We start from the raw sequence: 24,265 nt of genomic DNA on the forward strand, positions 1-24,265 counted from the left end.
ATCGCTGGTAATCCGAGACTGTACCGTCTGATGATGGTGATAAGATTAGAAGATGCGTCTTCTAGAACGCCATAAATAAAAACGTGTCACGCGCACAATCTGGAAGGACGTAACACAAACCTTAAGATACTTTCCGGAAAGTCTACGTTTTAATATTTTACAGTTTTAAAATTCTCTGTTAGTTGCAATCCTCTTCGATCGCATCTATGTCGAATTACAATCGAAGATTGCAGGGAGCGAATGGCGATATAACATCTGCTAATGTTACAATTTGCGAGCTCAAAGAAATCGAGAGAAAATATACCACGAGTGTGACAATTAGCGATTACATACTAAATGTCACTGGGTAAATCCGAGATGCCGTATGTACGTCAACGGCAACCGGCCGCTGAAGATGTTGGGAGAGCGAGAGAGATTCTGAATACGGGCCAAAGTCAACTAAATATACCAATCCATTTGGCCGCATAATGGCGCCTGGCGTGTTTGGAGAACGCTTTTGCTAGCTCGCGCGAAACAAGTTAGTCCACAAAGAGGCGCAGATTTGTTTCTGCGCTCCGGAGTTAAAAGCGCAGCCTTTCCGCCTTTGTTTATTCAGGCTGTTTACCGCATGTGCTAAACGCAGATCGTTGACATCCGATCCCATGGCGCTGTAATCAGAACGATCCCAATCGGAAAAACAACGCTTCCGGTGAATTATACTCGCGATTAATCAAACTGTTCCCGTCTACTATCGTGCTCTCACAGTGACTAATTTTATACAGACAAAGTGAAAATAAACTTTATATCTTGAACGCTTACACGCGTACATACGATACGTGTTGTTAACGTATTGTACATGTACAATTACCCATTGACACTCGTTTTACTAGCATCAATTGGAAAATATATAACATATATGGTGTTCGTTTTTCGTCGAGAAAATTAAACAATTATACAGGAAATTCGCGAATCGTGGTAAAAATATTTCTGGCGCTTCTCGATCGAGAAACATCGAGGATAGAGAGAGAGAGAGAGAGAGAGAGAGAGAGAGAGAGAGAGAGAGAGAGAGAGAGAGCGAGGGAAGGCAAGAGAGAGAAAAGGCAAGAGAAAGGGGAGGGAAAGAGATGCGAGGCGCGACGCTGAGATTAATATTACAAATCGGATTTAGCCTTGAGCGCTGGTCGCGCGCATGATTATCGGCGTGTCGGCATTTCATAAACGCGTCCACATCAAACGCAGCGGGTCGGTCGATCGCGATAATATTTGTCACGTAGTTGCGGTACGTGGCGGCAGGCAGGCGTGTGCACCGCGCGCACGGCTATACGGTAATCGATCGGCTATGCCAGCAGCCAGGTAGGTAGGTACTATGCGTGATTACTCTCTCAGGTACGTCACGCGCTGTCTACACACCCCTGGACTTTTAGATGCACGCGAGCGAGCGGCGATGTGCTTCGATCCGTCGCATTGTCGCGATTCGCGATTTCGCACGATCTCGCGATGAGAGAATATCGCCGATGAAAATGGCTTGTGTTCCGAAATTAGCCGAATATGCGATGCGTTTCACGCATTTAATTTATCCGTGTGCCATTAGTGGAAATATAATTATAATATCTTACGTTAGAATCTATTTTTGAGCATATCGCGTGTACGTACGCATACGCACACATATACGCACGACACGTATAACATATCTATACGCGTGTATTCCATTCGTAAAATTTCAATTATCGATACTTTTGTATTTTCTTTTATGAGCCCTGCCATCGGTGCGATACCATTGTATTTGCTCCCGTCATTTGACAGAGTCAAAAAGCAAAGGGTGAAAAAACGTCCAAATTCATACGAAGGACACGCGTGTTCGTTTACTTGATAGTTTTATTTTTATTTTATAATTTATTCGTCACGCGCACGGTCGTATATGCATTTTTTTATCGTGATTATACCAGAGCGAGTTTGAAAGTTGGGCAATCTCGCGGTATCAATTAATATCCAGAATGGAAACTAGTCGCGCTCGTTCTCGATTAACGATTAACGAACGTCGAATGCAACCAGTGCCGCGCTATATCTGCCGTTTTATCTGCCTCAATATCGTATAGGATCCCTTTCTACGATTACGATGTGAGAGCAGCGAGCCTACCTTCGCCGTGTATGTGTAGCTTTTAATTGGATTATCTGTCCCGGAACACCGCCGTTACAGTACCGATAAAACGCATTTCCATGTAACGTCAGCGACCTGGACGAAACATATTTTAAAGATAGCCATGATGAGAGACCGTATACGGTATACATATTGTATCTTTTTCTCGCGACACCTCTTTGTCGCCACGATCGAGCATAGGCTTGAATTTCGCTTCTTTATTTCTACATTTAATACTCGGTCACTTTCAAGTCGTTGTAAATCGATTATTATCGCGCGATAAGATAATTTCAAATTAGAATTTGAAGAAATAGAAAGTGGAATTTGTATCGATGCGAGTCAAGGGAGTCATAAGACTTTGTCCTCAATATTTCAAACTTCTAAAAAAAATTTATGATATTCAACGCGGCTAAGATACTTATTCGTTAATTAATCGCTACATTTTATACGCGTTACGAAAAATAATACATTTACCGCATTAAATTCATCGAGACTGATTACATGTGGTGTATTAATTATAGCTAGATACGCAGATCGCAAACCGACTGTTCGGTCCCTTCTCCGAGAGCTTGCTTTCTGCCTTCATCCGTTTGGAATACGCACAACGAAAACTGATACCTTCCGACCGCGAGAATCGGATACCAGCAGGATCCGACGTGAAACGCGGGTATTATCGATCGCGACTCTCTCGCAGGACGAGCGGCGCGGATATAATCGAATTACTTGGCGAATTTGCGAGAAGGGCGACTGGAGACCGATTCCAAGTTTCGAATGCTCTCTCTCTCGCTCTCTCTCTCTCTCTCTCTCCCCCTCCCTTCCCCCTCTTCCTCTCTCTCAGTTGCAGCAGAGTCAAGTCGTCAAGAGCAATCTTACATTTCTCTCCCTCGACGGAGAGAGAGAGAGAGAGAGAGAGAGAGAAAGAGAGAGAGAGAGAGAAAGAGAGAGAGAGAGAGAGAGAAAGAGAGAGAGAGAGAGAGAGAGAGAGAGAGAGAGAGAGAGAGAGGAGAGAGAGAGAGAGAGAGAGAGAGAGAGAGAGAGAGTTTACCATCGATTTAACCTCTTGCAACCTGCTTTTCTTCTCTCCCTCTTTCGCATGCAATAACACGACTATACGAATCTTCCACGCGGAAGATCGAATCGGACCCGTCCCGATTTTTCTTCCTCCTTTAGTGGCGGTGACAATTCGATTCATCCTGTAGTCGCGGCGAAAAAGTGTCAGACAAGAGTGGAGCTCTCCCTCTCGCGTAACGTCGTAACAAGTTCAACTTATCGTCAACGTTAGAAAGAGGGTCGCATCGCTTGCGAATTCATGTTTGAAAAAAACGACGCACTGCTCGTTTTTCCTTCGAATGACACTATATCTCGTAATTTAACGAATCTATATTTAATTTAAAGTAATTGTATCGAATGAATCGATTGTATCGATGTTGTCGTTAGTGTTATCAAGTATCGTTTATAAATTGATACGCTATATATGCAAATAGAAAGAGACTCTGTTATTTCTTATATGGAGCATATGCGTAGAGAAGGCACATTTCTTCAGGGTGTCTTAAGTGCATTTTTATTCACCTCCACCATTTTTTTGGAGTCGTAACTGAAATTGATCCGATCTAGCGTCAAGGTGTGCACATTTCCTCGTTCTAAAGTGGTACACGAAAATATGCATGAATTATTCGAGATACGTTAATCCGGTTGGCTTCCAAAGGAGCTGTCGCCACTGCCGCTGCACCGTTCTCCTCCTTGCTTCTTTTCCATGTAGACCAACCCCTATTCCCTTTCCTCACCTCGTCCTCTCTCGCAGACTCCAGACGAGACGAGGTCGAAACCAGGGTAGAAGGGTGAAGACTGACGAGGGTTGGACCGAGGTGAAGTAGCGACCAGGGTGAGAGAGGGACGGTCGCGGGGGAGTGTAGGGTTGGAGGAAAGTTAGAAGGGGTAGAGAAGAAGGAAGACAAGGATGAGGAATAACGGCGGAAAGAAGAGGGCGGAGAACGCGACGGAGGAGAAGGAGTGAGGAGAGGGGACGCGGTGAATGGAGCCGTGGCACACGGAGGCGGTGGTGGCCAACCCCAAGCTGAGGTTGCCGGGGCAACGCGGGAGGCGTAGGCGCTCTGGGGATAGGGAGGAAGGGTTTCCCTCGCTCGTTCGACCAGGATTGCTGCGGGGATCGCGGGGGCGATCAGAGGTTGGATTCTGACGCGGGAACGCTACGACATTGGGGTGGCGATACCGTCGAGCGGTGGTAGGGTTTGGTACGGGAATGGAAGGGCTGGCTTCGACGACCGACGACCGACGACCGACGACCGACGATCGGCGACCGACGACCGACGTCCAAGTACGACCGGTGATAGCCAGAGAGAGAGGGTGATTTTACCTTCGCACATCTTTCCCTATATTTATTCCTAAACAGATCGTGTTACCGCGAATGGGCTGAGGAATTCTTCGTCAAATATTCGTAATTCAATCACATTTTAGATTATAAAAAAGAGAACATTAACACATCGGATAATCAAGTAACTGTGATCCTGTGTGAAAGTTTCACGTTTCACGATTTGGAGTATTCAATGCTAATAATTTGAAGGGGGGGAAAAAAAAAAAGATTTCTCTTAAATTGTAGTAATTTTATATTACACAGAGAGATAAGAATCATTTACACTGGAAAAGCACGTATCTATTCGAAAAATTTACATAGATAGAAATATTTGATTCTTTTTAAAAATTGTTGAAGATGTCATTAATGTATCTTGATTATCGATATAGCGACAACACGCTCGTACATGTGCTCGTTCGCGTTGAACGAATAAATTAAATACTACATACAATTACTTATAAAAACATTTGATAGATTGACGCAATAAGCGAAGCCGTGCGTGCGTAATTAAACGAGACACTGGAATTATCTAGTCAACATGCTTCGGGGAACATGACAGCATTGATATACATAATCGTTACCGCTACAGCAAAGTGCGCGTGTATTTGTACACTTTGCGTGCGTGTAACAACTAAAGAAATTGTGTGTTTTATATCCTTCCAAAAAATTTATCAACATTCTTCCGATCTCCCCACATTTTAAATTTCAAATAAAATTATAAGTTAAAAAAATTTTTATTAAATTGTGTTTTATCACTATTCTTATTCTATTTGTAAAGATTTAGAAAGATATTTTTCAGATAAACTCAATTTCAAGTGATTCCTAATATGGTAAATTTTCTTATTAAGTTTCCTACGACTATATTTGATTATTAACATCTACGACGGTTAACGACAGTTGTCATAAGTTGTAAGTTGTTCAGAAGCAACACAAAGATCGTATTTTATCAAGATAGCAAATATTAATTTTTTGTTTCATCTTTAAATTGTATAGTGACGAGATTACACCTCGAAGGTGTATCGACGTAAAAGGACTCGAGACAAACTTGTGCGTGGTAAGATGTGTTTAGGTAAATTATAATACAGCTCGCCGGAAGTATGCGTAATCGAGCGAGACCCGAGTTGTGTTCCAGAAGTAATCCATATGAGGGTGGTTGAGCGAGAGCGCTGAATATTTATCGTATGAGACTGTATGGGTGCGTCCTGCGCGCATGCTCGCCGTAGCCGGGAAGACGTGGTGGAGAGAGGCTGTAATCATTATACCTCGTGTGTCTCGCTTGTCTTCGCACTGTTTTTAAAGCGCGTCGGGATTATACGTCGTTGTTGCAATTATGCGCTTGTTCAACCTCGATAACGCGTTTTCATGAGCAAACAACGTAAACAATTTCGAGGATATTTTTATAATTGGATGTTTGTAAATTGCACAGAATGTCTCAAAAGTCATTTTTTCTTATCTATAAGAAATTGTAATACTTATTATATAAATTACTTTTATATAAATTAGTATAAGTAAATAGTACGAGATATTATCGAATTGTTTTTAAATCAAATTTCTCGAGGAGAAATTTATATCTCGATTTTGGAACAGATATCTAGTTTACTTTGGATAAAATTGATCGTGTTCCCTTCGCGATGAACATAAAAAATTTTGCGCGTTAGTTAGATGAACTATAAGAGAAACGCATAAATGCGATGCATCCGCGGCGGTGGCGGCATTCGTATTATAAATCGTGAGATTCATATACGCGGAGACACAATTGCCCGGAGGCAAGAGCGCACCGGTTAGTTCTTCGGTGTTAAATAGGATGGTAATTGGTCGAGTGTGGCGTTTCATCTATCCGCGTGCGCGTGCATCGTGCGTATACGGTGCGCACGCGTGGCCCAACGAGAGCGTGCACGCGCGTGTACACATACAATGGCTCGCGTACACGTATCTCCACATACACACACAGAGCATACCTACGCTAATAACGCTGGCAATGTATTGGAGTTAATTAATCGCGAATACCAAGTGCGCTGAGCGGTGCTCGTCAAGACCTGCTTCCGGTTAGTATTTAACAGAATTCTAGCGAGATGTGCGTTCAGGTTTAAATAAAATAATAATATATATATATATATTTTCTCGTTAACGATCGTATAATTTGATATTTTATAAAGCGCATACATCTTTGAGATTTTTATCTCTTTTGTGTATATCAAGAAATAAATTTGTTTGCATTTTATCTATCATCAATTTAAATTCTTGTTAATATTAATACAACGTACTTTGGACACAATTGTACTTGGAAGGATTAATTTCCGTTTATCTTGGCTCGCAACAGGCTCTCTCTCTCCTTGAACGCCAACGCGAGCAACGCCAAGAAAACTAAAGCGACGACTAAAGCGTATACCTGCGTTCGACATTCGTGATGAGGGAACCAGCCTGCACGATAAGAATGGTGGACGACCGCGTCGGGTGGTCAGGTCACCTCTGACCGGCGGGGAGGATGGAGGGTGGACGGAGGATGGAGGGTGGAGGGTGGAAGGAGACGGGGACGGAAGGGAATAGAGAATCGAAGGAAAGAAGGTGGGAAGCGGAGAGAAGGAGAGAACGCGAAGAGCAAGGGTAGACGGGGTAGGTTGGCGACGACGGGGTTGAACATGACTACACGAGAGCCGGAGGGGTTATCGATGGTGGCGGATAGTACGTTGAAGCCGGCGGGGGTGTGGGCGGCGGGGATTCAAGTGGAAGCTGCGGCCAATCCGAAGGAATCGTCGCCATGGCTACCGGCGCCTGCGTCCACCGGCTTGCACGCAGACTTGTCTGCTGCTAACACGTATACGCGAGGAACACAAACGCACGACTAACCAGCACGCGCCCGGGATGGCGTGTATACGTGCACGACGCCAGGATCATCCCTCTCTCGCCTAAGTCGCGTACGTTCTTCCCCTTTCCGGAGGGGGGGGGGGGGTGGGGGGATGGGGGGTGGGTACCGACACCACACTTCGCTAACGCCGAGACGCCCAAAGAGCTACGTGGGTGAGTTCCTCCTGTAACCCACTTCCGCTGCAATTGTTACGAACTTAACCCTAGGACGTTAACCGCGCTGGTTACTAGCGATCTCGCTACGGTTTCGATCGCGTGTTACTCTTGATTTCCTCGTATCGGTGTATATTTCTCGTAAAAAATAAAAAAAAAACAAGTTTCTTCTATAAAATATGATTAGTTGCAAGTTGATCGATATATATATATATATATATATATATATATATATATATATATATATATATATATATATTAGACATTCGTGCACAATCTATCATCTTCGTACAAATCCGAGAAGATCGCTTCGAGCAAAATAAGATTAATGCAAAGTGACATCGTTCCTTCTATGTAACATAGCTGGAGTAACATATCGCGCGAGGACATATAGAACTTTGTTTAACCCACTTTCGTGCAATGGCAACCAACTTGAAACCGCATGCGGCCGCTAACTGTTGCTCCCTCGCGAGACACTTCAGGGTCTCCTTTCGCCTTCGCCATACTATCGTCGCCTGTGTCGTGTTTTTCACGGCACCCCTTTTGAGGCGCGCGCGAAGAACACAAAGAACAAAAGAGCGTTCTTCAGAGAAGCACCAAAGAAGCATACCGCTTAAATAATGCCGGGTAATTTGCGGAGAGCCGCATCTAATCCTTTCGCGGTTTTATTAATGTGCGAGATACATTGGAACACGAAAGTATATCAAAATTGCTTTCGCAAGTGCTAACCAAAGTCGGCGTATGATGAGATTTAGGATAAAGTACAGATATCGCGCGTTTAAATATTGACAAAACGTTTGTGTCCAGTCTTTTAAGCTCGCGACATCCTTTATTCACTTTTTAGTTTTATATAATTAATTAATTTTAATAAATTATATTTATACTATTTCCTAAGTCGTTCAAATCATTCAAATTGAAAAAGCTTAAAATTACCTAATGACATATATGGCATTTTAATCGTACGATACGAGATTCGGATAATGTCTCGATCCCTATCGAATTTCTCTTTCCCTCATCGAACTTGAATGAAGTTTTTGTTCCTTTCAGGAGCAAATTTACCATTATATAATGTTGGCGTTTAGGGCTAGCAAGGTTGCACAAACGAATGCGCGTGCGCTGAAGAGGGAGTGTCCGTCTAACCCGCCTCGAGAAGGGCTCTTTCCCCCTAAATCTCTCTTCGACCTAGCATTATGTAATTATATATTCCGTAGAAATGCAAGGGCGAAACGTTACGTGGAGCTGTAGGTCTCCTCAACGTTTCTTGATCTAGGAAGTCGCCCATTTGTAGAACCTGTAATTTTGTTTTTTACCAGAACGCGTATACGCTGATCTTCAACGACGCACATTTGACGCATTATCGTATTACTCACTCTATTTAAACAGATTGAATATTTCTAAAAACTATTTGTTTATTAAATTTCGGCATGAAATTTACTCAAGAAAATTCACATTGTAAAATAATAAATGGTATAATTCGAAATATCACGATCGTCATCTCGCACAATTTCGTTTTATTTATTAACGGCACATAATGATTACAATTTATCGAAGAATTTATATAAATCATTCATAATTATAATTTTCTTGCAGATATTTGTAAAACGGGCATTTGTAATTTCATTTCGAGCATCAATTTTTATTTAACCGAGGTTTATGTTCGCTGGTAAATGTATTTTTGTTGATTTAAAAATCTAAGATAAAGAAACAATTTATACGAAAGGAAATACGAAAATTTGTAATAGAAACGTCGGTCGAAAAGTGATTTTAGAATGGTAGATTGTGGAGTCTCGCGTTCGACGGTACAGAGGAAATACTTTTTCTCTCGTCAGCAAACAGAAACTTTCGAGTAAGGCCGCGCGGTTCTTCACTTTCACCTTGTTTCCCATTCTCAACCCTTTAGATTTCTGAATTCCCCCGATAAGTTTGTATCTTATTTCATAGGGCGAAAAGTTGCCGGGGAGTCCGGTGAAACTTTTGCAACTATCGGCCGCGTTTGTAGAGAATCGATAAATTACTCGAGAGAAAAACGAACATCCGACCAGATTAACTTGTAAAATAACTTTTTAACCTTGAACATTCCACCGACGGAACATTTCATATTTCGCCGGAATTGTTGGTGTTCAAGTGAGCTATCGAGAGAAAAAGTTTTCAAATCGACGTCGTCATAAAAAAAAATGCCTCGAGAAAATGGACCGTCTTTTCGAGAGCGCAAACAATTTATCTAATCTGAAAAACCCATTTGCGCGCGACGGAAGGGAAACGATGAGCAAGGCTGATGAGCAGGAATAGGATCAAAGACCACACTCGCCGTCGTTTCCACGATCACATTTCCCTCGCTTACTTTCCTTCGCTTCTCTACATCTTCACGTTTTATATTTCGATCAATCTTCAATCTGATTTATCTAGTTTTAAAATAAAATTTTTAAACTGAATATATATACCATTATCATATATCATTAACGCTATCCCTTTTATCATCTAGTTCTTTCCGTAATTTAATATTCCAGCTGTTCCATGTGCTTCAAAAGAATTACCGTTGAATTATTATTGTTAAATAAATGATACTCAATCAACATTTATATTTATATGCGAACGAACGCGAGATATAGCGGGATATCTACATGAAAATTTCCTGTACCTGGTACGAATCAATTCGTGTTGACAATCGAACGCAACATCTGCAAATGTTGAGAGATGAAGAGAAAAACAGTCGAAACGATACAAAAGGATAGAAAAACGGAATGCCGTATCGACTCTTTTCTCTCGCACAAACTCTCGGGACAAACTCACGTGCGTTAAGCGCACCAGAAAAGAAAACGACGTCGAATGCGAAAAGACGGCAAGGAAGCAACAAATAGAACAAAACAAAGGTGAAGAGAAGGGAAATGCTTTTCCCGCCTTCGCTTACCGTATCTCGTCACACCATCTTTCCCCGTCGTCCTTTCCCGCGTTGAGCTTCGCCGAGAAAAAGGAAAACTGTGAGAGGTGCCACTTTGGAAGCACGAAGCGTTAGCGAGCGCGTAAAGCGCTTTGCTCGGTTCCTTAAACGCGAGTTCGACGCCAAACACCGGAGGTCCTTTGTTTTATAAACAGCCTGACGTTATACCTGACTGCGTGCGCATATACGTGTATGTGGCACATACACGTATATAGAATACCCTAAAATCTACGATATTAATTTTTCTGATAGGCTCTCGATCACTATGATCAATTCTTTCAAATCTATCTTTCTGAAAAGTAGAACATCGAGAATCTCTCGATATTTTTTTCAAGATTAATTATTAAGTCTTCTCAACGATAATAATTAATAATGAGGAGACATATATATATATATATATATATATATATACATAAAAATAATTTGAAAAAATACAATTTATTATCCATTACACATACATACTGCGTATCAATAATCAAAATAAATTGTTTGGCTTTTAAATGAAATATACACATGCGGCGATATGATTCTACGATAAATATTTTTTTTGTTTTTTTTTTTTTTTTTTTTTTGATTAAAATTTCTACTGGCTCAATGAACGCGATTACCTCGCGGAACTCGGTGTGTACGTCGCTATAGATGCAAAGGTCGAGGTCGACCCTATGCGCTCGAATGACGCCGTTGTGTGCAATCAAGCGACACTCGCGCGTACGCGTTTGATCTGCGAAAATCGTAAACGAGGTTCCGCAACGTAGATTTCGTTTCTGTGCGAAATACGAAGGAACACGTGACAGCACATAAGGGTGACGGTACGTGAAAAAAGGTTTGCCAAGAGAAAGAGGGACGGGGGAAGAGGGGAATGAAAGAGAGACAGGCAAAGCACCTGTTCGGCGAAGTTCATGCGAGCGAAAATGTTCCGAGTGGAGACTTTTTGCGCGAAACGGCGAATAATGAGCGAAACGTCTGTTTAAACGGCGCCTTTGTACCACGGTGCTTTCGGCGATTCTTCAAAACGATTTTTATCTCCGAGTTGCTCCGAGCGGGTGAATGTGCCTCGTATGACGATTAGAACACTACTTACCACCTTACGTGCGATAATCATACATCATTGTATGACAGTTAGGTATAAAAAGGTATAAAGGTATAAGGATTGTCGTTTTGGCAACAAATATACAAATAATCCAAAATAAAATTACAAAATACGTATCTTCATGGTTAAAATATAATCAAATATAATAATCATTGTTGATAGTACGCGTAAAAATATTAATTATTTTATAATTAAATCGTATATCATTTTATTGAAGTTAAATAAACGAATAAATTAAAATAAAGTGCATATCGGAAGGATTTTATAAAATCGCGAGGTAGATAGGCTCGTTAAATCGAATTTCTCGAGTACGTAACCATGTCAAAGACTCGGATTATACCCACCCTTTCTATTTCTCTCTTTTTCTCTCTTTGATAGCCGCTTTGTTTGAGAATTCCTCTCGCGTTCGAAAATGAATAATTCGTAATGTTAAATGCCAATATATTCGATACGTGCTCGCTGGACACACATTGCGGCGGATGTTATTAAAATATTTCAGTCGGCTAATGGTTAAATGGCGCGAGCTTGAATTACTTGTCGCGCGGCCGATCGATGTGCCTCTGTATGCATACGAGCGATATGCGATCGCTGATTTTATTTTACATTCGTCGCATTTTTCCGATAGAAAACATTTTTTGTGGTGACGACTAAATGTCCCCTCCCGGCAGAAACGGCAGAAACGGCAAATTATAGAAACTACGTACTATAAATTGTATGATCGTATGTTTGTTTTTCACATTTTCTCTCCTCTCGAAGAAAAGTCTCTAGACTTTAATAACACTGAAAAATATATCATATCTCCATCCATAATGATGATGTCAACGCAACTGCGTACAAAGAAAGATTTCACGTGGAATGTGACTATTAGGAAAATATTGGTATTGAATTTAATATATTCTTCAAACGAAGTTTTGGTATATTATGGAATTAACGAGCCTCGCCGTAAACGCAAATACGGCTGCACGCTCTGGTAATTAGTTCCTAACGCGGGATTAAACTGCAATTAGCTCGACGCCAATACAATTTTGCGAATTAAAACGGAACCCCGCCGGCGACAGGTAATCTGATGTACTTTCGTTTATTTCGTACCTATGAATCGCCATTTTGCGACCTTTTAAATGGACAAATGTGCATTCAGTGCGGTTTTGTAACGGTGCTATGTGATTTCAACACATGTATCACGCCCGATGGATGATTCCTTCTTTCTCTCGCTTTCCCTATGCATCTCTCTCTCTCTCTCTCTCTCTCTCTCTCTCTGTTGTCCTCTCTGCACGAGCCGTATTGAGTTTTCGCGGTAACTCGTTTAACTAAGCAGTACGCCGATATTGGTAATCTGCCAATGGCCATTTAAATACCGGGACTGGCCTCCCCCTTTTTTCGCGCGCATTTTTACCGGAAAATGTCATTGTTGACTGCACCGGCACGTTTAAAAACCGGTCACCGCCAGTATTAAAAGCTACCCTTCCAAGGGGAATTCAATTATTCTTCGACGTTCGCGGATCGGAACTTTGCGATAAACTAAAAAAACTGCAACGCGCTAAACGTTTCACACTCGAGTTATTTTAGGGCGTAAAAAGAGAGAGATCCAGTGCTGCGCTTTGCTGACCCAAATTGAGGCGTGGAAAATGGAATTGAGGCAATGGAAAATGAATATAACGTAAAGCAAATCTTATATGATTGTCTATAAAAATCTCCAAATGACAAATCAAAAGATGCCACATACCACTCGTAATATTTTACAAATTTATGCTATCGATTAGTACGAGATGATATATTTTCGACGACGATACAAATATGAGACTGTTGTTTCATTACGTTTCATTATGTCATTTGGTCAATTTGAACTAGCGAAACTTTCCAATTTTGTAATAAAACTTATGACAATAAGAGACAAGACTTGTTGATTTATTATATTTTACACCACGTTACACCACGCCAGTTCGAAGTCGATGAGGCTTACTTAATCCCAGACAAACGAGAATGCCAAATTCAAAGCTCGGAACTTGCTGCCTCGTGGCCACGCACGTGCATCGACAGTCGCGTGGCCCAACAGTAGCATATTTATCAGCCGGTATCCTCGAATAACATATGCGAAAGAGAAAAAGATGGAAACAGAAAGAGCAGAATAGAGTGGCGGGAAAGGGGGGGGGAGGGGGGAGGGGACACGTCTCGAGAAAGAGTGCTGACGGGGACAAGGCGAGAGGATAGAAATGTCGTAACGCGTAGTGGAAAAAGAGAGACAGTAGCCAGAAGCTGGATGAGTTTGGTAGGTAGTGGGGAAAGGGAACGACCTGGAGGCCATAGGGGATGGAGGTCGACGGATGGGTGGATGGCGGTTGGGTGGCTCGGAGGGTGGCTGTCGGCAGGATCAAAGGGCGGTGCTCGTTCGAGCTTTCGAGGGACGGTGGCGCTCGGGGATAGAGGGAGCGGCAAGAGAGGATGGGACGAGAGAGGGTGGAGTAGTGGTCCACGCGGAGAGGCTGAGGGGAAGCGGGTGGCGCGCTCGGGGGTGGTTCGAATGGAGCCGACGGGCCGGAGGGTAGAGATGGGTGGCGATGCTACGTGGGTGGAGGCGACAACGAGCAAATCTGATTTTCGCTCCACTTGCAATGCGCCTGCCTCTTCTACCCGCGGATCCCCCCTTTCCCCGCTCCCCTCTCATCGTGACCGTACGCGTTTCCCTCACGCATAATTCCCATGCGCTCTTTATCCTACCGTCTCGCTCACCCGTTATATACGCTGGCCGTCGCCCCTGCTTTAGCATATCCTCGACTTTGGCATACTTCGCACAGTCGGTACATACTACTGGATGCGCTCTCTCTGTCTCTCCCCCCTCCTCTCTTTCTCTCTCTCTCTCTCTCTCGCATTGCATCTCTCAACAACCCTACCAACCTGAAAGTTTGCTACAAACTTTCACTGCGACGCGGCGTTAACTCGTTAAAACGTTTTGCGATTGAATATTCTTAAACTCGCTTGGAAACCAGATTAAAACATTTCGAAAAATACCAGCATCTTTATGCAGATTAAATATTTATTTATTTTATGATTCACATAATTATGTAACATATGTATCCAAATTTAATCAATATTGAAAAGCTATTGCATTATGTAAACTATATACGTAAACTTGAAAAAATAATTGAAACCATTGTAATTTGTATTTGTACTTTCCTTATAATTGATTTATGAAATGACTCTCTTTATATGTACTTGTCTTCACATAATTTATTGTTTAATTAAATCATGACGAGTAATTAATTCTAAAACTTTTATCGACTCGTCTAATCCGAGTACCGAGTAATGCCGAGTAATAACGATTTCGCGACATTGAAAAGTTTACGAAGCTACATCGCTTCCTCTAACTTGTTCACGAATACACTGGATGCGAATACATAGGCATGCCGAGGGTACGTACGCTCGACCGTGCGCTAATACTTCTCGATACTGCATAAGCGACTCGGTCGATGAATGGCTAAGTTACTCAGCAATCTCGATGGAGTCTATAAGCGGAGCTGATACTTTGTGAAACGCCAGTGTACCAGTGGTAGATTTCGCAACTTTGCATAAAATATATATAATCGTTTCTTTCTTTGCAAATTGCATTTAATTGTACTTGTTCTTTTTTTATAATTTAAAAATATAATTTAAAATCTCTAAATATAATTTAAAAATTAAATGTAATTTAAAATAAATAAAATTAATAAATTAAATATAATTTAAAAATTATAATCCGACAAAGTTTATTAAATGCTAATTCTAAGTCCTATTTTATTATTTTAATTAAATAATAATATGAATTTTATTCACATTTTAAAATAATATAGGATGTTTGAGATTGAGTTAATTTGTATCAGTTTCTGACGCCGAAAAATAATCAAAAGGAAAGAAAAATAACAAGTAGCTGATATGCGCGTAAGGGGAAAACGGCATGATATGTTTGCGCGACAAAGAGAGAATATTTCGTAGGCGCCAAAAAGGGGGTCTATCAAACACATCGACCGGTAAATTAAACGGTCGACTGGTGACGTTCAAGGCTTGACATCAAAGTGTGAGGAGTGGTTGGTGCTCGAAGGGAAAGAAAGAAGAAGATGGAAGAGGAGAGAAAGGAAAGGGAAGAGAGAGAAAGAGAGAGAGAGAGAGAGAGAGAGAGAGAAAGAGAGCGAGAGAACGCTCTAAAAGAGGGAGATTCGCAAATTTCCTCGGCGAGGAAAAACTTGATTACGAAATTTAGAGGCGAGCGTTAAAAGGATCGTCCCGGCAGAAGAGGGCAGAGACTAGCACGGCAGATTGTTATACGGCGCGGCTGGAAATGAGGCGCGAACGAAACGTGACATCATCAAGAGAAGTTAATTGCAAACGACGAGATAGTAGATTATAGCGCAAACTAGCTCGACACTTTGTGCGCCACGCTTCCTACTTTTCCTAACCCCTCTTTCTTCCTCTTTTCTGTTCCTGGTCTTTGCTTACCTTTGAAAAGGAGGGAAGAAAGAAGAAAGTATGTAAAAAAGAGCGTATAAAAAAAGAGAAAGAAAGGCATAGAAAGATTATTTACTTGTCATTTTTCGAGAAGTAACGAAACAGAAACGAGTAAAAAAAAGGTAAGGTATTTAGTACCAAAAATTGCAAACATTTATTACGCGATTTTAATGTTCATCAGAGAATGCGCGACAAAATATTTTTATTAATTATGACAAAATTATGACAAAATGTTTTTTAATATATTTTTAAATAACTGTTATGGAAATTCCAAATTGAATATGTTTCGATATATATCTATGCAATATTCTTATGTCCCATCGTACAAAAACAAAAATTATCCAGCGAATCATTTTTTTTTTTTTTAGTAGAACGTATCATTCAATATAAATTCGATATTATACAAGTATAAATTATTTCCAAAATATATTCTAAAGTGTAATTTTCTAATTACGCTCATCATTATTGAAAATATCGATTTTATCGAAATTCTATCATCCGATGTATAGGAGAAAAAGATAGAAAAAATATATATAATTCCATAACAGTTATTTAAAAATATATTAAAAAACATTTTATTAAATATTTTGTTTCAAATTTTGTATCAAATTCTATCATGAATATCATAATGAATAATTTTATATCATTTTTAATAGTCAAAATTATATAGCGAATAAAATAAATAATCATGCATCGAGATGAAAATAATATTTTATTAAGTAATATCGTGCAGCAATCGAAATTATATATCTTCCTTGCTTGCGTCACGTGTTCGCAATACAATATACGTTAAATATATGTATAATGCGATGCACTGTCATTCAAACTTCGATGAAAAGATAGAGGGAGAGACAGTGAGAAAACAAGAGCGCGAGAGCTCCTTTGATCGAGAGCGTGTAACCGATGTCGCTGATTTTTATCGTAACCAGTAACAGATCCATCAAGATTGCCGTTTCCAGGCCACCTGGCGCACACCGTTGCCCCGTTATTGCGCGTTTAATAACACGTCATAATAATATGTAATTTCCTACGGATTACCGTCTTCCCTGTTCTTATACACGCCCATATACACACCGAACACATTAAAATACATACGCGCACAAATACATCGAATAGCGCCAGCTTGGCCATGTCCAGTTCGTTGCCGATCAGCAACGAGGGAAGAAAAATGGATGAATGAAGGAAGGAATGAGAGGGGGAGTTGATATCGACAGGAGGGCCGATGCTATCGCTACTCTTTGTGATGAGATTCAGTACAATGATATATAACGGAGGCTTCTCTTTCGATATGCAATACCCTAGAAGAACCCCCCTTTCAAGAACCCTATATACAAGCGCTAACCGGGACCCATTTCGTTAATAAGGCGTTTTCCGATCTCTCGGTCCCATACGACAAGTCGCACACCGAAGGGTTCGGAAGGCTCGCTTTTGATTTCGTATACACATTTAAAACGTGTGCTTCGCATTGACTTACGGTTGATTGAACAGAAGTAAAACAAACGTTGCTATGTCGCGAGAAATAAATAAAAATATTTCAGAAAATTAATTTCTATTTCTACAATTCTAATTGACCAGAGAAATCTTATAGAGATATTTGGTCTCTAAATACTTTGAGAATACAAGAGAAAATTCTGAGTTGGGAATAAGTTTGCCTCTTTTATTATCCGCGAATCGATTTACATCGTATATTTCTTTTCTTCATCATTACAATTGTTATATTTTTATGTGTATAGGAGATTTGTCTTAATTAGATGTGCCCACAGAGACTTTTAATGATAATTTTTAATCATATTGTGCCAATTTTTTCCCAACAAAAATTTAAATGCTAACTTTAAATTTAACGTCATAACGATCTTCTTTCAATGTAATATTTCTCAAAGCTTTGACATTTTCCAAAATCAATTGTTATATGAGATACGCGCTGCTAATTTTGAAACATTCTATATAATAAATACACGGTGCGCGTGTGACCATGGAATGATCCATACACGCGCACACCGGGAACAGAGCGATAGCCGATAGCCGGGGCACTCGTTCTTTAGTCAAACCTCCGCCCCTTTTCAATCGAGAGACTTCAAACGGTGGGAGCGTGGAATCATGATTGGAACGGCTGGCTGCTAAGCAAGGCAGCGAGCTCCCTGGACCCGGTTAGCTCGCACGGCGTGTCCGCGGGGTGGATACGCCAGAGCGAACCGGGGGCGGTTCTCCACCACCCCGATTTTCTCTTCCCCGTCCTTCCGCCCCCGTTCTTCATCGTGCCAGGTCCCCCTGAATCAAACCCCGCTGCCGCCGCCACCGCCGCCGCCGCCACCGCCACCGCCACCGCCACCGCCACCGCCACCACCGCCGCCGCCGCCACCGCCGCCGCCGCCGCCGCTGCCGTCTCCATGACTCAACTCATGATGAAATTCCTAGCATTCAATCGCAGCACCGGCCGCAACTACCAACATCGAGAGAGAGAGAGAGAGAGAGAGAGAGAGAGAGAGATAGCGAGCCATGAGAGAGGAAGAGCGAGAGAACGAGAGAAACGGATAGGGGAACCGAGAGAGGATACCATCGAGGTTCGCAGAGTAAGCTTGGAGGGCGTCGGGGTGATGTGGTATAGTGTGGTGTAGTAGTGTGGTGTGGTGTGGCGCGCGGCTATCACAGCCACTGGGATATCCTCTGGCAGGCCTGACACGCCATGACCGTACCCTGGGATGCGGCATAGAAGCCTGCTGGTTCTGTACTCGCTCTACGCGCTCGCTCGATCGCTCGGTTTGCATCCGAGCTGTACGCGCTGGAATTCAAATACAGTCGCGGGGGACTGAAGGGGGACGCGGGAGTTGCCGGCGGTGGACGGGTTTCCGTCGAGATTGGAAAATACGATCGATCCATCCGCCGCGTCTACCCACCACTTCGTCGTCCTCCTCCTCTTTCGTCGTCCCCCTTCGTTTCTTTCCACCCTTATCCATCGTTCGACTTTCCTCCTAGTTGGAGACGGACGACAAAGCGAGGACGGTAAAGCGCAATGATGGAAATTCTGAGCGAATACTCGAGCGGCATGATAAGCGTAGAATCATCATAAAACACATTATCGCCACACGCGATGATATCGCTTAAACCAACTATTTCCATTTCGATCTAGCTAGACTCAAATAGGAATTTAAATGATTCGATACTACTATTAATATTAACGTATCGAGAATATTAGCGTACGTTAATAAATTCCATCGATAGGAATCTTTCATCGGATAACAATGTCACCTAAGGAACCGTTTGATTCGTCAAGCCAAACGACAATCTACAATATTTGCCGTGTGCGGTGTTACCTAACGCCGATCGTTGTTCTATCACTCTTCGCTTAGTTGAGATCAGAGTGCGATATATAGATGGATACCACCACGGCCGTATACGGTTAGAGATCAGACGCGCTATAGTCGGCACGAAACCAGTGTGGCTTGTGTGTCGGAATACAAATACAGTCAGCCGCCGAGATTGGAAAATCGGATCGAACCCCCTCCCTTTCAGCAGCCTCCTCTCTCGGTCTCCCGCCGCTCTCACCCTGTCGTTCTCTCGATCATTTCCTACACGGGCTTACCTCCTATTCGTCGTGGTTCCTGCCATTCGGCTCACCGCCGCTTCGATATAAATACCTTCCTATCATATCATATCTCGACACAGGTCAATATCACACGTCAGTCCGATGTGGTCTCACCATCGAGGAATCTCATCCACCTTGATATGTTCTCGTGCAAAGAGAAAGAGCTCGCCGCTTTTCGCATCAATCCGGGACCGCGTTATTGCGGGAAAAGAATTCTTGTTGTTTTATTAGATAACGCTTTGGATATAGAGGAAACTATTCGTTTTAAAATCGATCGACAAGCAACTTAAAACTTTACGAGATATTTTACAAGATTCCAATTTTGTTTTTCCTCTCTACTTGCATTTGACAATGTTATATCAACACGCGACACTTTCCGATTCCGGTTAATAATCAAATTGTATATTACGTATTCGGTATTTTAGTATGATAAAACTTTGATCATTACGATGAGGCGGATCACAAATTTCAACTTGAACGACTTCGATAACAGATTAACGAAACTACAAGAGATCAATTACTTAGAGAAGAATCTTTCAGAAAACTTGCACGATACGGCTTGAATCCTCTTTACGAAGTATAACTACAAAGTATAACTAGTAATAAAAATAGATAGACTGCGTGTATTTTCTGCTCCTCTTCCTCTTCTCCTTCCTCTCTCGTTTTATAAACTCGCCATTATTCGCCGTTACAGGTTCGCAGTCGTAGAATTTCCCTTTTTCAGCGGAATCAGAGAGGATTGCTGCCCAAGCCGACTGCTGTTGGCCATTGAAACCGAATGCCGGCGGCGGTTCTCGACGTTGGCCTCCAGTTTACGGCGAAATATTCGTATAACCGGACGAAGTTGTATTATGGCTGCCACCGAGTCGGGCCCCGGTTGGATGTTGAGAAGTCTTTGGTGTCAGCAACAGCAGTAGCAGCAGCAGCAGCAGCAGCAGCAGCAGCAGCAACAGCAGCAGCAGTAGCGGCAGTAGCAGTAGTAGCGGCAGCGGTAACGCAGCCCCATGCCGCCCCCGCTGCCTCCCGACCCTTCATCCCTCTCTCGCCAACCCCCTTTCTCTTCCCAATAAACGCGCTCAGTTGTTCACGGTAGGATCAGGTAATTAGCTACGTAGCCGTGAGCCCTATGCGTAGCAAGCCCAGGGCAGCCTAAACCTCTCCATCTACGGTAACACCAACAGGAATACAACAACGATAACGGCAACAAGGATGGTACGGTAGCGCGTTGCGATTACAGTACCAGCAGCGGCGCCACGTCGTCGTCATTCCGTAACGCTGGTGTGTTCAACGAACGACCTGCCAGCAACCACTGGTTTCCATTTGTCACGTTTGCGAGGACTCGGTGGTTTCTCTCTACAAAGCTGTCGTCCGTCTACGAAATTTTCAGCGTGGTTCTTCGTGCAAAATCGACGCTACGCTACGCTTATTATTTTCACCGGGAGGAAACATCCTTTTCATAATTAGCAAAATGAGCTTTAAATGCGTAACAAAAATGATTCTCTCGCAATGAATCGACGATTAAGTATAATCCGCAAATTCGATGTTTTCAAAATTACAAATACAGTAACGATTGCAACGACTTGATTGCAGTCGACACACAAACGACTTGCCAATGGCCAATAGCCATGTTTGCTATACTTATCTAATTTGAAAATCATAAAGCTGCTAGATAAAAATTTATAATCTATAAATTTGCCTTTCATTCTGTTTTGGTTTACAAGGAATAATAACATCAGATTTTATTATAAAGTCATTTTCGAGATTTCGAGATATTATATATAAAAATGAGAGAAAAGTTTTTTACTTGAATGAATGATTATTATAGTACTTTGAGTTGGACTAGTCAATCTGTAATGAATATTAATGATTCAAGCGATTTCCGCGATGTCATCTTTTCATTGAGTCACTTGAGGACTGACGAGCTAATTTTATGACTGTCGGCGGCTTTGCGTTAGCGGCAGATTACGTGCTGTCAGTATTAATACATGATGCGCGTATCGTGACAAAATCAACCGCGACATATTCCACCGCAAAGAAATCCCTCGACTATCATAGTGTTATCTCGCCTGTCAAGTTAGAAACGAGTAATCATTTTTGCTAATTTAACATCTATAATACAAAACCGGTACAATTTAATATTGTTACGTAGTTTTGTGGATATTTTGAAATTTTGTGGAAATATTTACGTATAATTACATTAGTTATAACAGAGTAAAATTCTTTGTCCAAAAAAGCGCAAAAAAATTGTTTTCATACGTATCTGTTAGTTTTAACGCCGTGTTTTTTTTTTTTTTCTTCCGACGATTTGAAAAGAACGCCAAAGCTTTGTAGTTTTTCGTTGATGCTTAAGCTCAAGGCTGGTAGGTGAAAAGATTAGCCAACATTTTCGCTTTTCGTCTCTAATCCGCGATTTGCGTATTTCCGCGATGCCGGAGGGTGCGTACTTCTCTTGTTGAGATGAAAACGTTACAAATATTAAGAACCCCTCGCACAGAACGGCGATCCATTCCTTCTCCCTCTCTGCCTTCGAGCGGAGCCTCCCGGAAGGAAGCCTAGGCAAAGCCGATTTGTTTTGATCTCTTTCTTCTTTCCGAAGATATAAGATCATAAGATCATAAGATGTCTCCCGTTACTTGGCGAAAATATTGCTACCGCATCCGCACCCCGTCAGTGAAGAACTTGAAAAGCAGTCCCGAACGAAACGAGCGAAAATTCAATTAAACGTACGATTGAGCTTGGATGGAATGACCGAGTGCTCTCCTTCCGGTTTAAACGTGACAAATTCTGAACGAAAAGGATATTAAAGGCGGTAAAGATAAGAGTGGTTTATTGCCGATTTGAAGTGCGAGATAAAGTTTTATGCGAGTTTCGAGATATTTTAATTACAGGAAAACCTATTAACTGATGACAACAGCATGTTCTTTTACGTTTCTTTTGTGCAATAGAGAAAACATAATAAAACAAATATTCGCACGTTAGTTGTGTGTGTTTTAAAAACGTCATGCCCCTAGAGCTTACTTACATTATTTTACATTTGTCAATGCGCGTTGTATTCTCATAGAAGTTATTTGCTTTGAGCGTGGACAATTATCACCGGTGATTAAATCGTCGCGTTGCCGCTGGCAGTGCATCTGCCGCAATGCATTATTAAAGTGTCAAATATTACGTATGTAATTTCTTTAATTGTAGTGCAGCGCGCGCGCGCGCGCGCGTGTATGTGTGTGTATGCGCACGCTTCCCGTTTACGAGTTGGAATACAAAATTGAATGTTTCTCTTTTCCACCTATTGCAGCTTCCGGGTTATCTTTATGAGAGAGCCTACGGTAAATCCGTGCCATTATGGCATATTCAGTATACTCGATGCAATTAAGTTGTTGTATTTGTGATGCGTCACGACCAATGAATTGTGAAAAATTTTTTTTACAATGTCCAGGATACTCATATAGGAAACGACCGAATTAAAAAAGATGTTTCGACTCTGTCGTTCCAATTAGCATGAAAATTACGAATTAAATACAATCAAGTGCTCTGACGCGATATTTTTTTTTTTTTTTAATGAGAGGTTTCATTAAAATTGTATCGAGATGATAAACGCTTGAAATAAGTAACTCGCTATTATCAGAAATAAATTATTTCTTTCATTTTTTTGTTTACATTTAAATTTTCTCCGAATTTTTTTTTGTATAATTAGTATAAACTTAAATAAATTTACAAAACGTTTACACAATTATTATTTCCAATTAAAAGAGAAATTCTTTGCAATTATCTTGATAATCTTATAAATATCGTTTCTTTTTTTGTTCATAAATTTCATCGTAATATGCATGTTTCGTATTGTTATGTTTCTTATATATATTAAATCACATATAAACTACATTTCTAAGCTAAAAAAGTTCGTATTAATTTCGTGATAATAGTTTTCATAGACACACAAATAACATTTGTCTAATGAAAAATAAATTTGTACAAAACGATAAATGTACATGAGAGGCTTAACAGAATCTTTATTTTGATTTAAACCCCTTTCATTTTCAAATTCTCAGTCCTGAGTCCCACTTGACAAGATGACGATAAGTTTGCGAACGGAAATGGATTCGCTTGCAACGCCATCGTGCGTACTTTCAAGTCGAAACAAAATCCCGCATTTCCATTAACGCCAATATAGAGCAGTACGTCCGCTCTAAAATCCTCGCAAGCCTTTGGCGAGACCACTTGATAGACGATGACAATAAGCATGCGCTACGTACATCTTGCTCTATCATTCTTCTTTTTTTTTTCTCTCGCGTTCCCAGTCGAGAAGAAGGTAGGTCTTTCTTTTTCTTCTTTTCTCACCCTTGGGTTCTTTCATCATGCAACTTTACTAAGCGTTCGCGTTTCAAACAATGCCTGGGCTACTCTCGTACCCTTCCGCGGCACCCCTTCGCGTACGCACCCACGATGCAAACACCTACTACGTTCAACGGTCTCTATCTACCTTTTCATATCAGGCAGCCGCCCCTCACCGTCGTTTTTCATTACGATCGTCATCGCCGCCGCCGCCGCCGCCGCCACCGTCGCTCGTCGTTACCAGAGACCGACTTGGGCGAGGGAGGATGCAATTTTTCTTCGACATTCAGCCCGGCTATCACAAACGATATCTCTCCGTGGGAACACGACAATGCGATCCTAGTCCC

At 41.6% G+C, this 24,265-nt stretch overlaps 1 protein-coding gene across 3 annotated transcripts in view; it reads right to left on the reverse strand.

Annotated features, from left to right (window-relative positions):
* Positions 1-572: 572 nt before the first annotated feature.
* LOC105424401 (protein pangolin, isoforms A/H/I/S) overlaps positions 573-24,265 on the reverse strand; it is a 139,411-nt gene continuing 115,718 nt past the window's right edge. The window contains exon 4 of one of the 3 annotated variants that reach the window (XM_089082624.1): positions 573-647. In XM_089082624.1, the coding sequence (XP_088938750.1) occupies positions 588-647 (60 nt within the window). In that variant the 3' untranslated portion in view covers positions 573-587. Of the gene's footprint in view, positions 648-4,691; positions 5,735-21,896; position 24,265 lie in introns of those variants that run through there. The other 2 variants (XM_089082615.1, XM_089082627.1) reach the window with 2 other exon arrangements.

The sequence above is a fragment of the Pogonomyrmex barbatus genome, unplaced genomic scaffold, assembly GCF_055798465.1.
Source record: "Pogonomyrmex barbatus isolate J1 unplaced genomic scaffold, ASM5579846v1 scaffold1, whole genome shotgun sequence".
NCBI lineage: Eukaryota > Metazoa > Arthropoda > Insecta > Hymenoptera > Formicidae > Pogonomyrmex > Pogonomyrmex barbatus.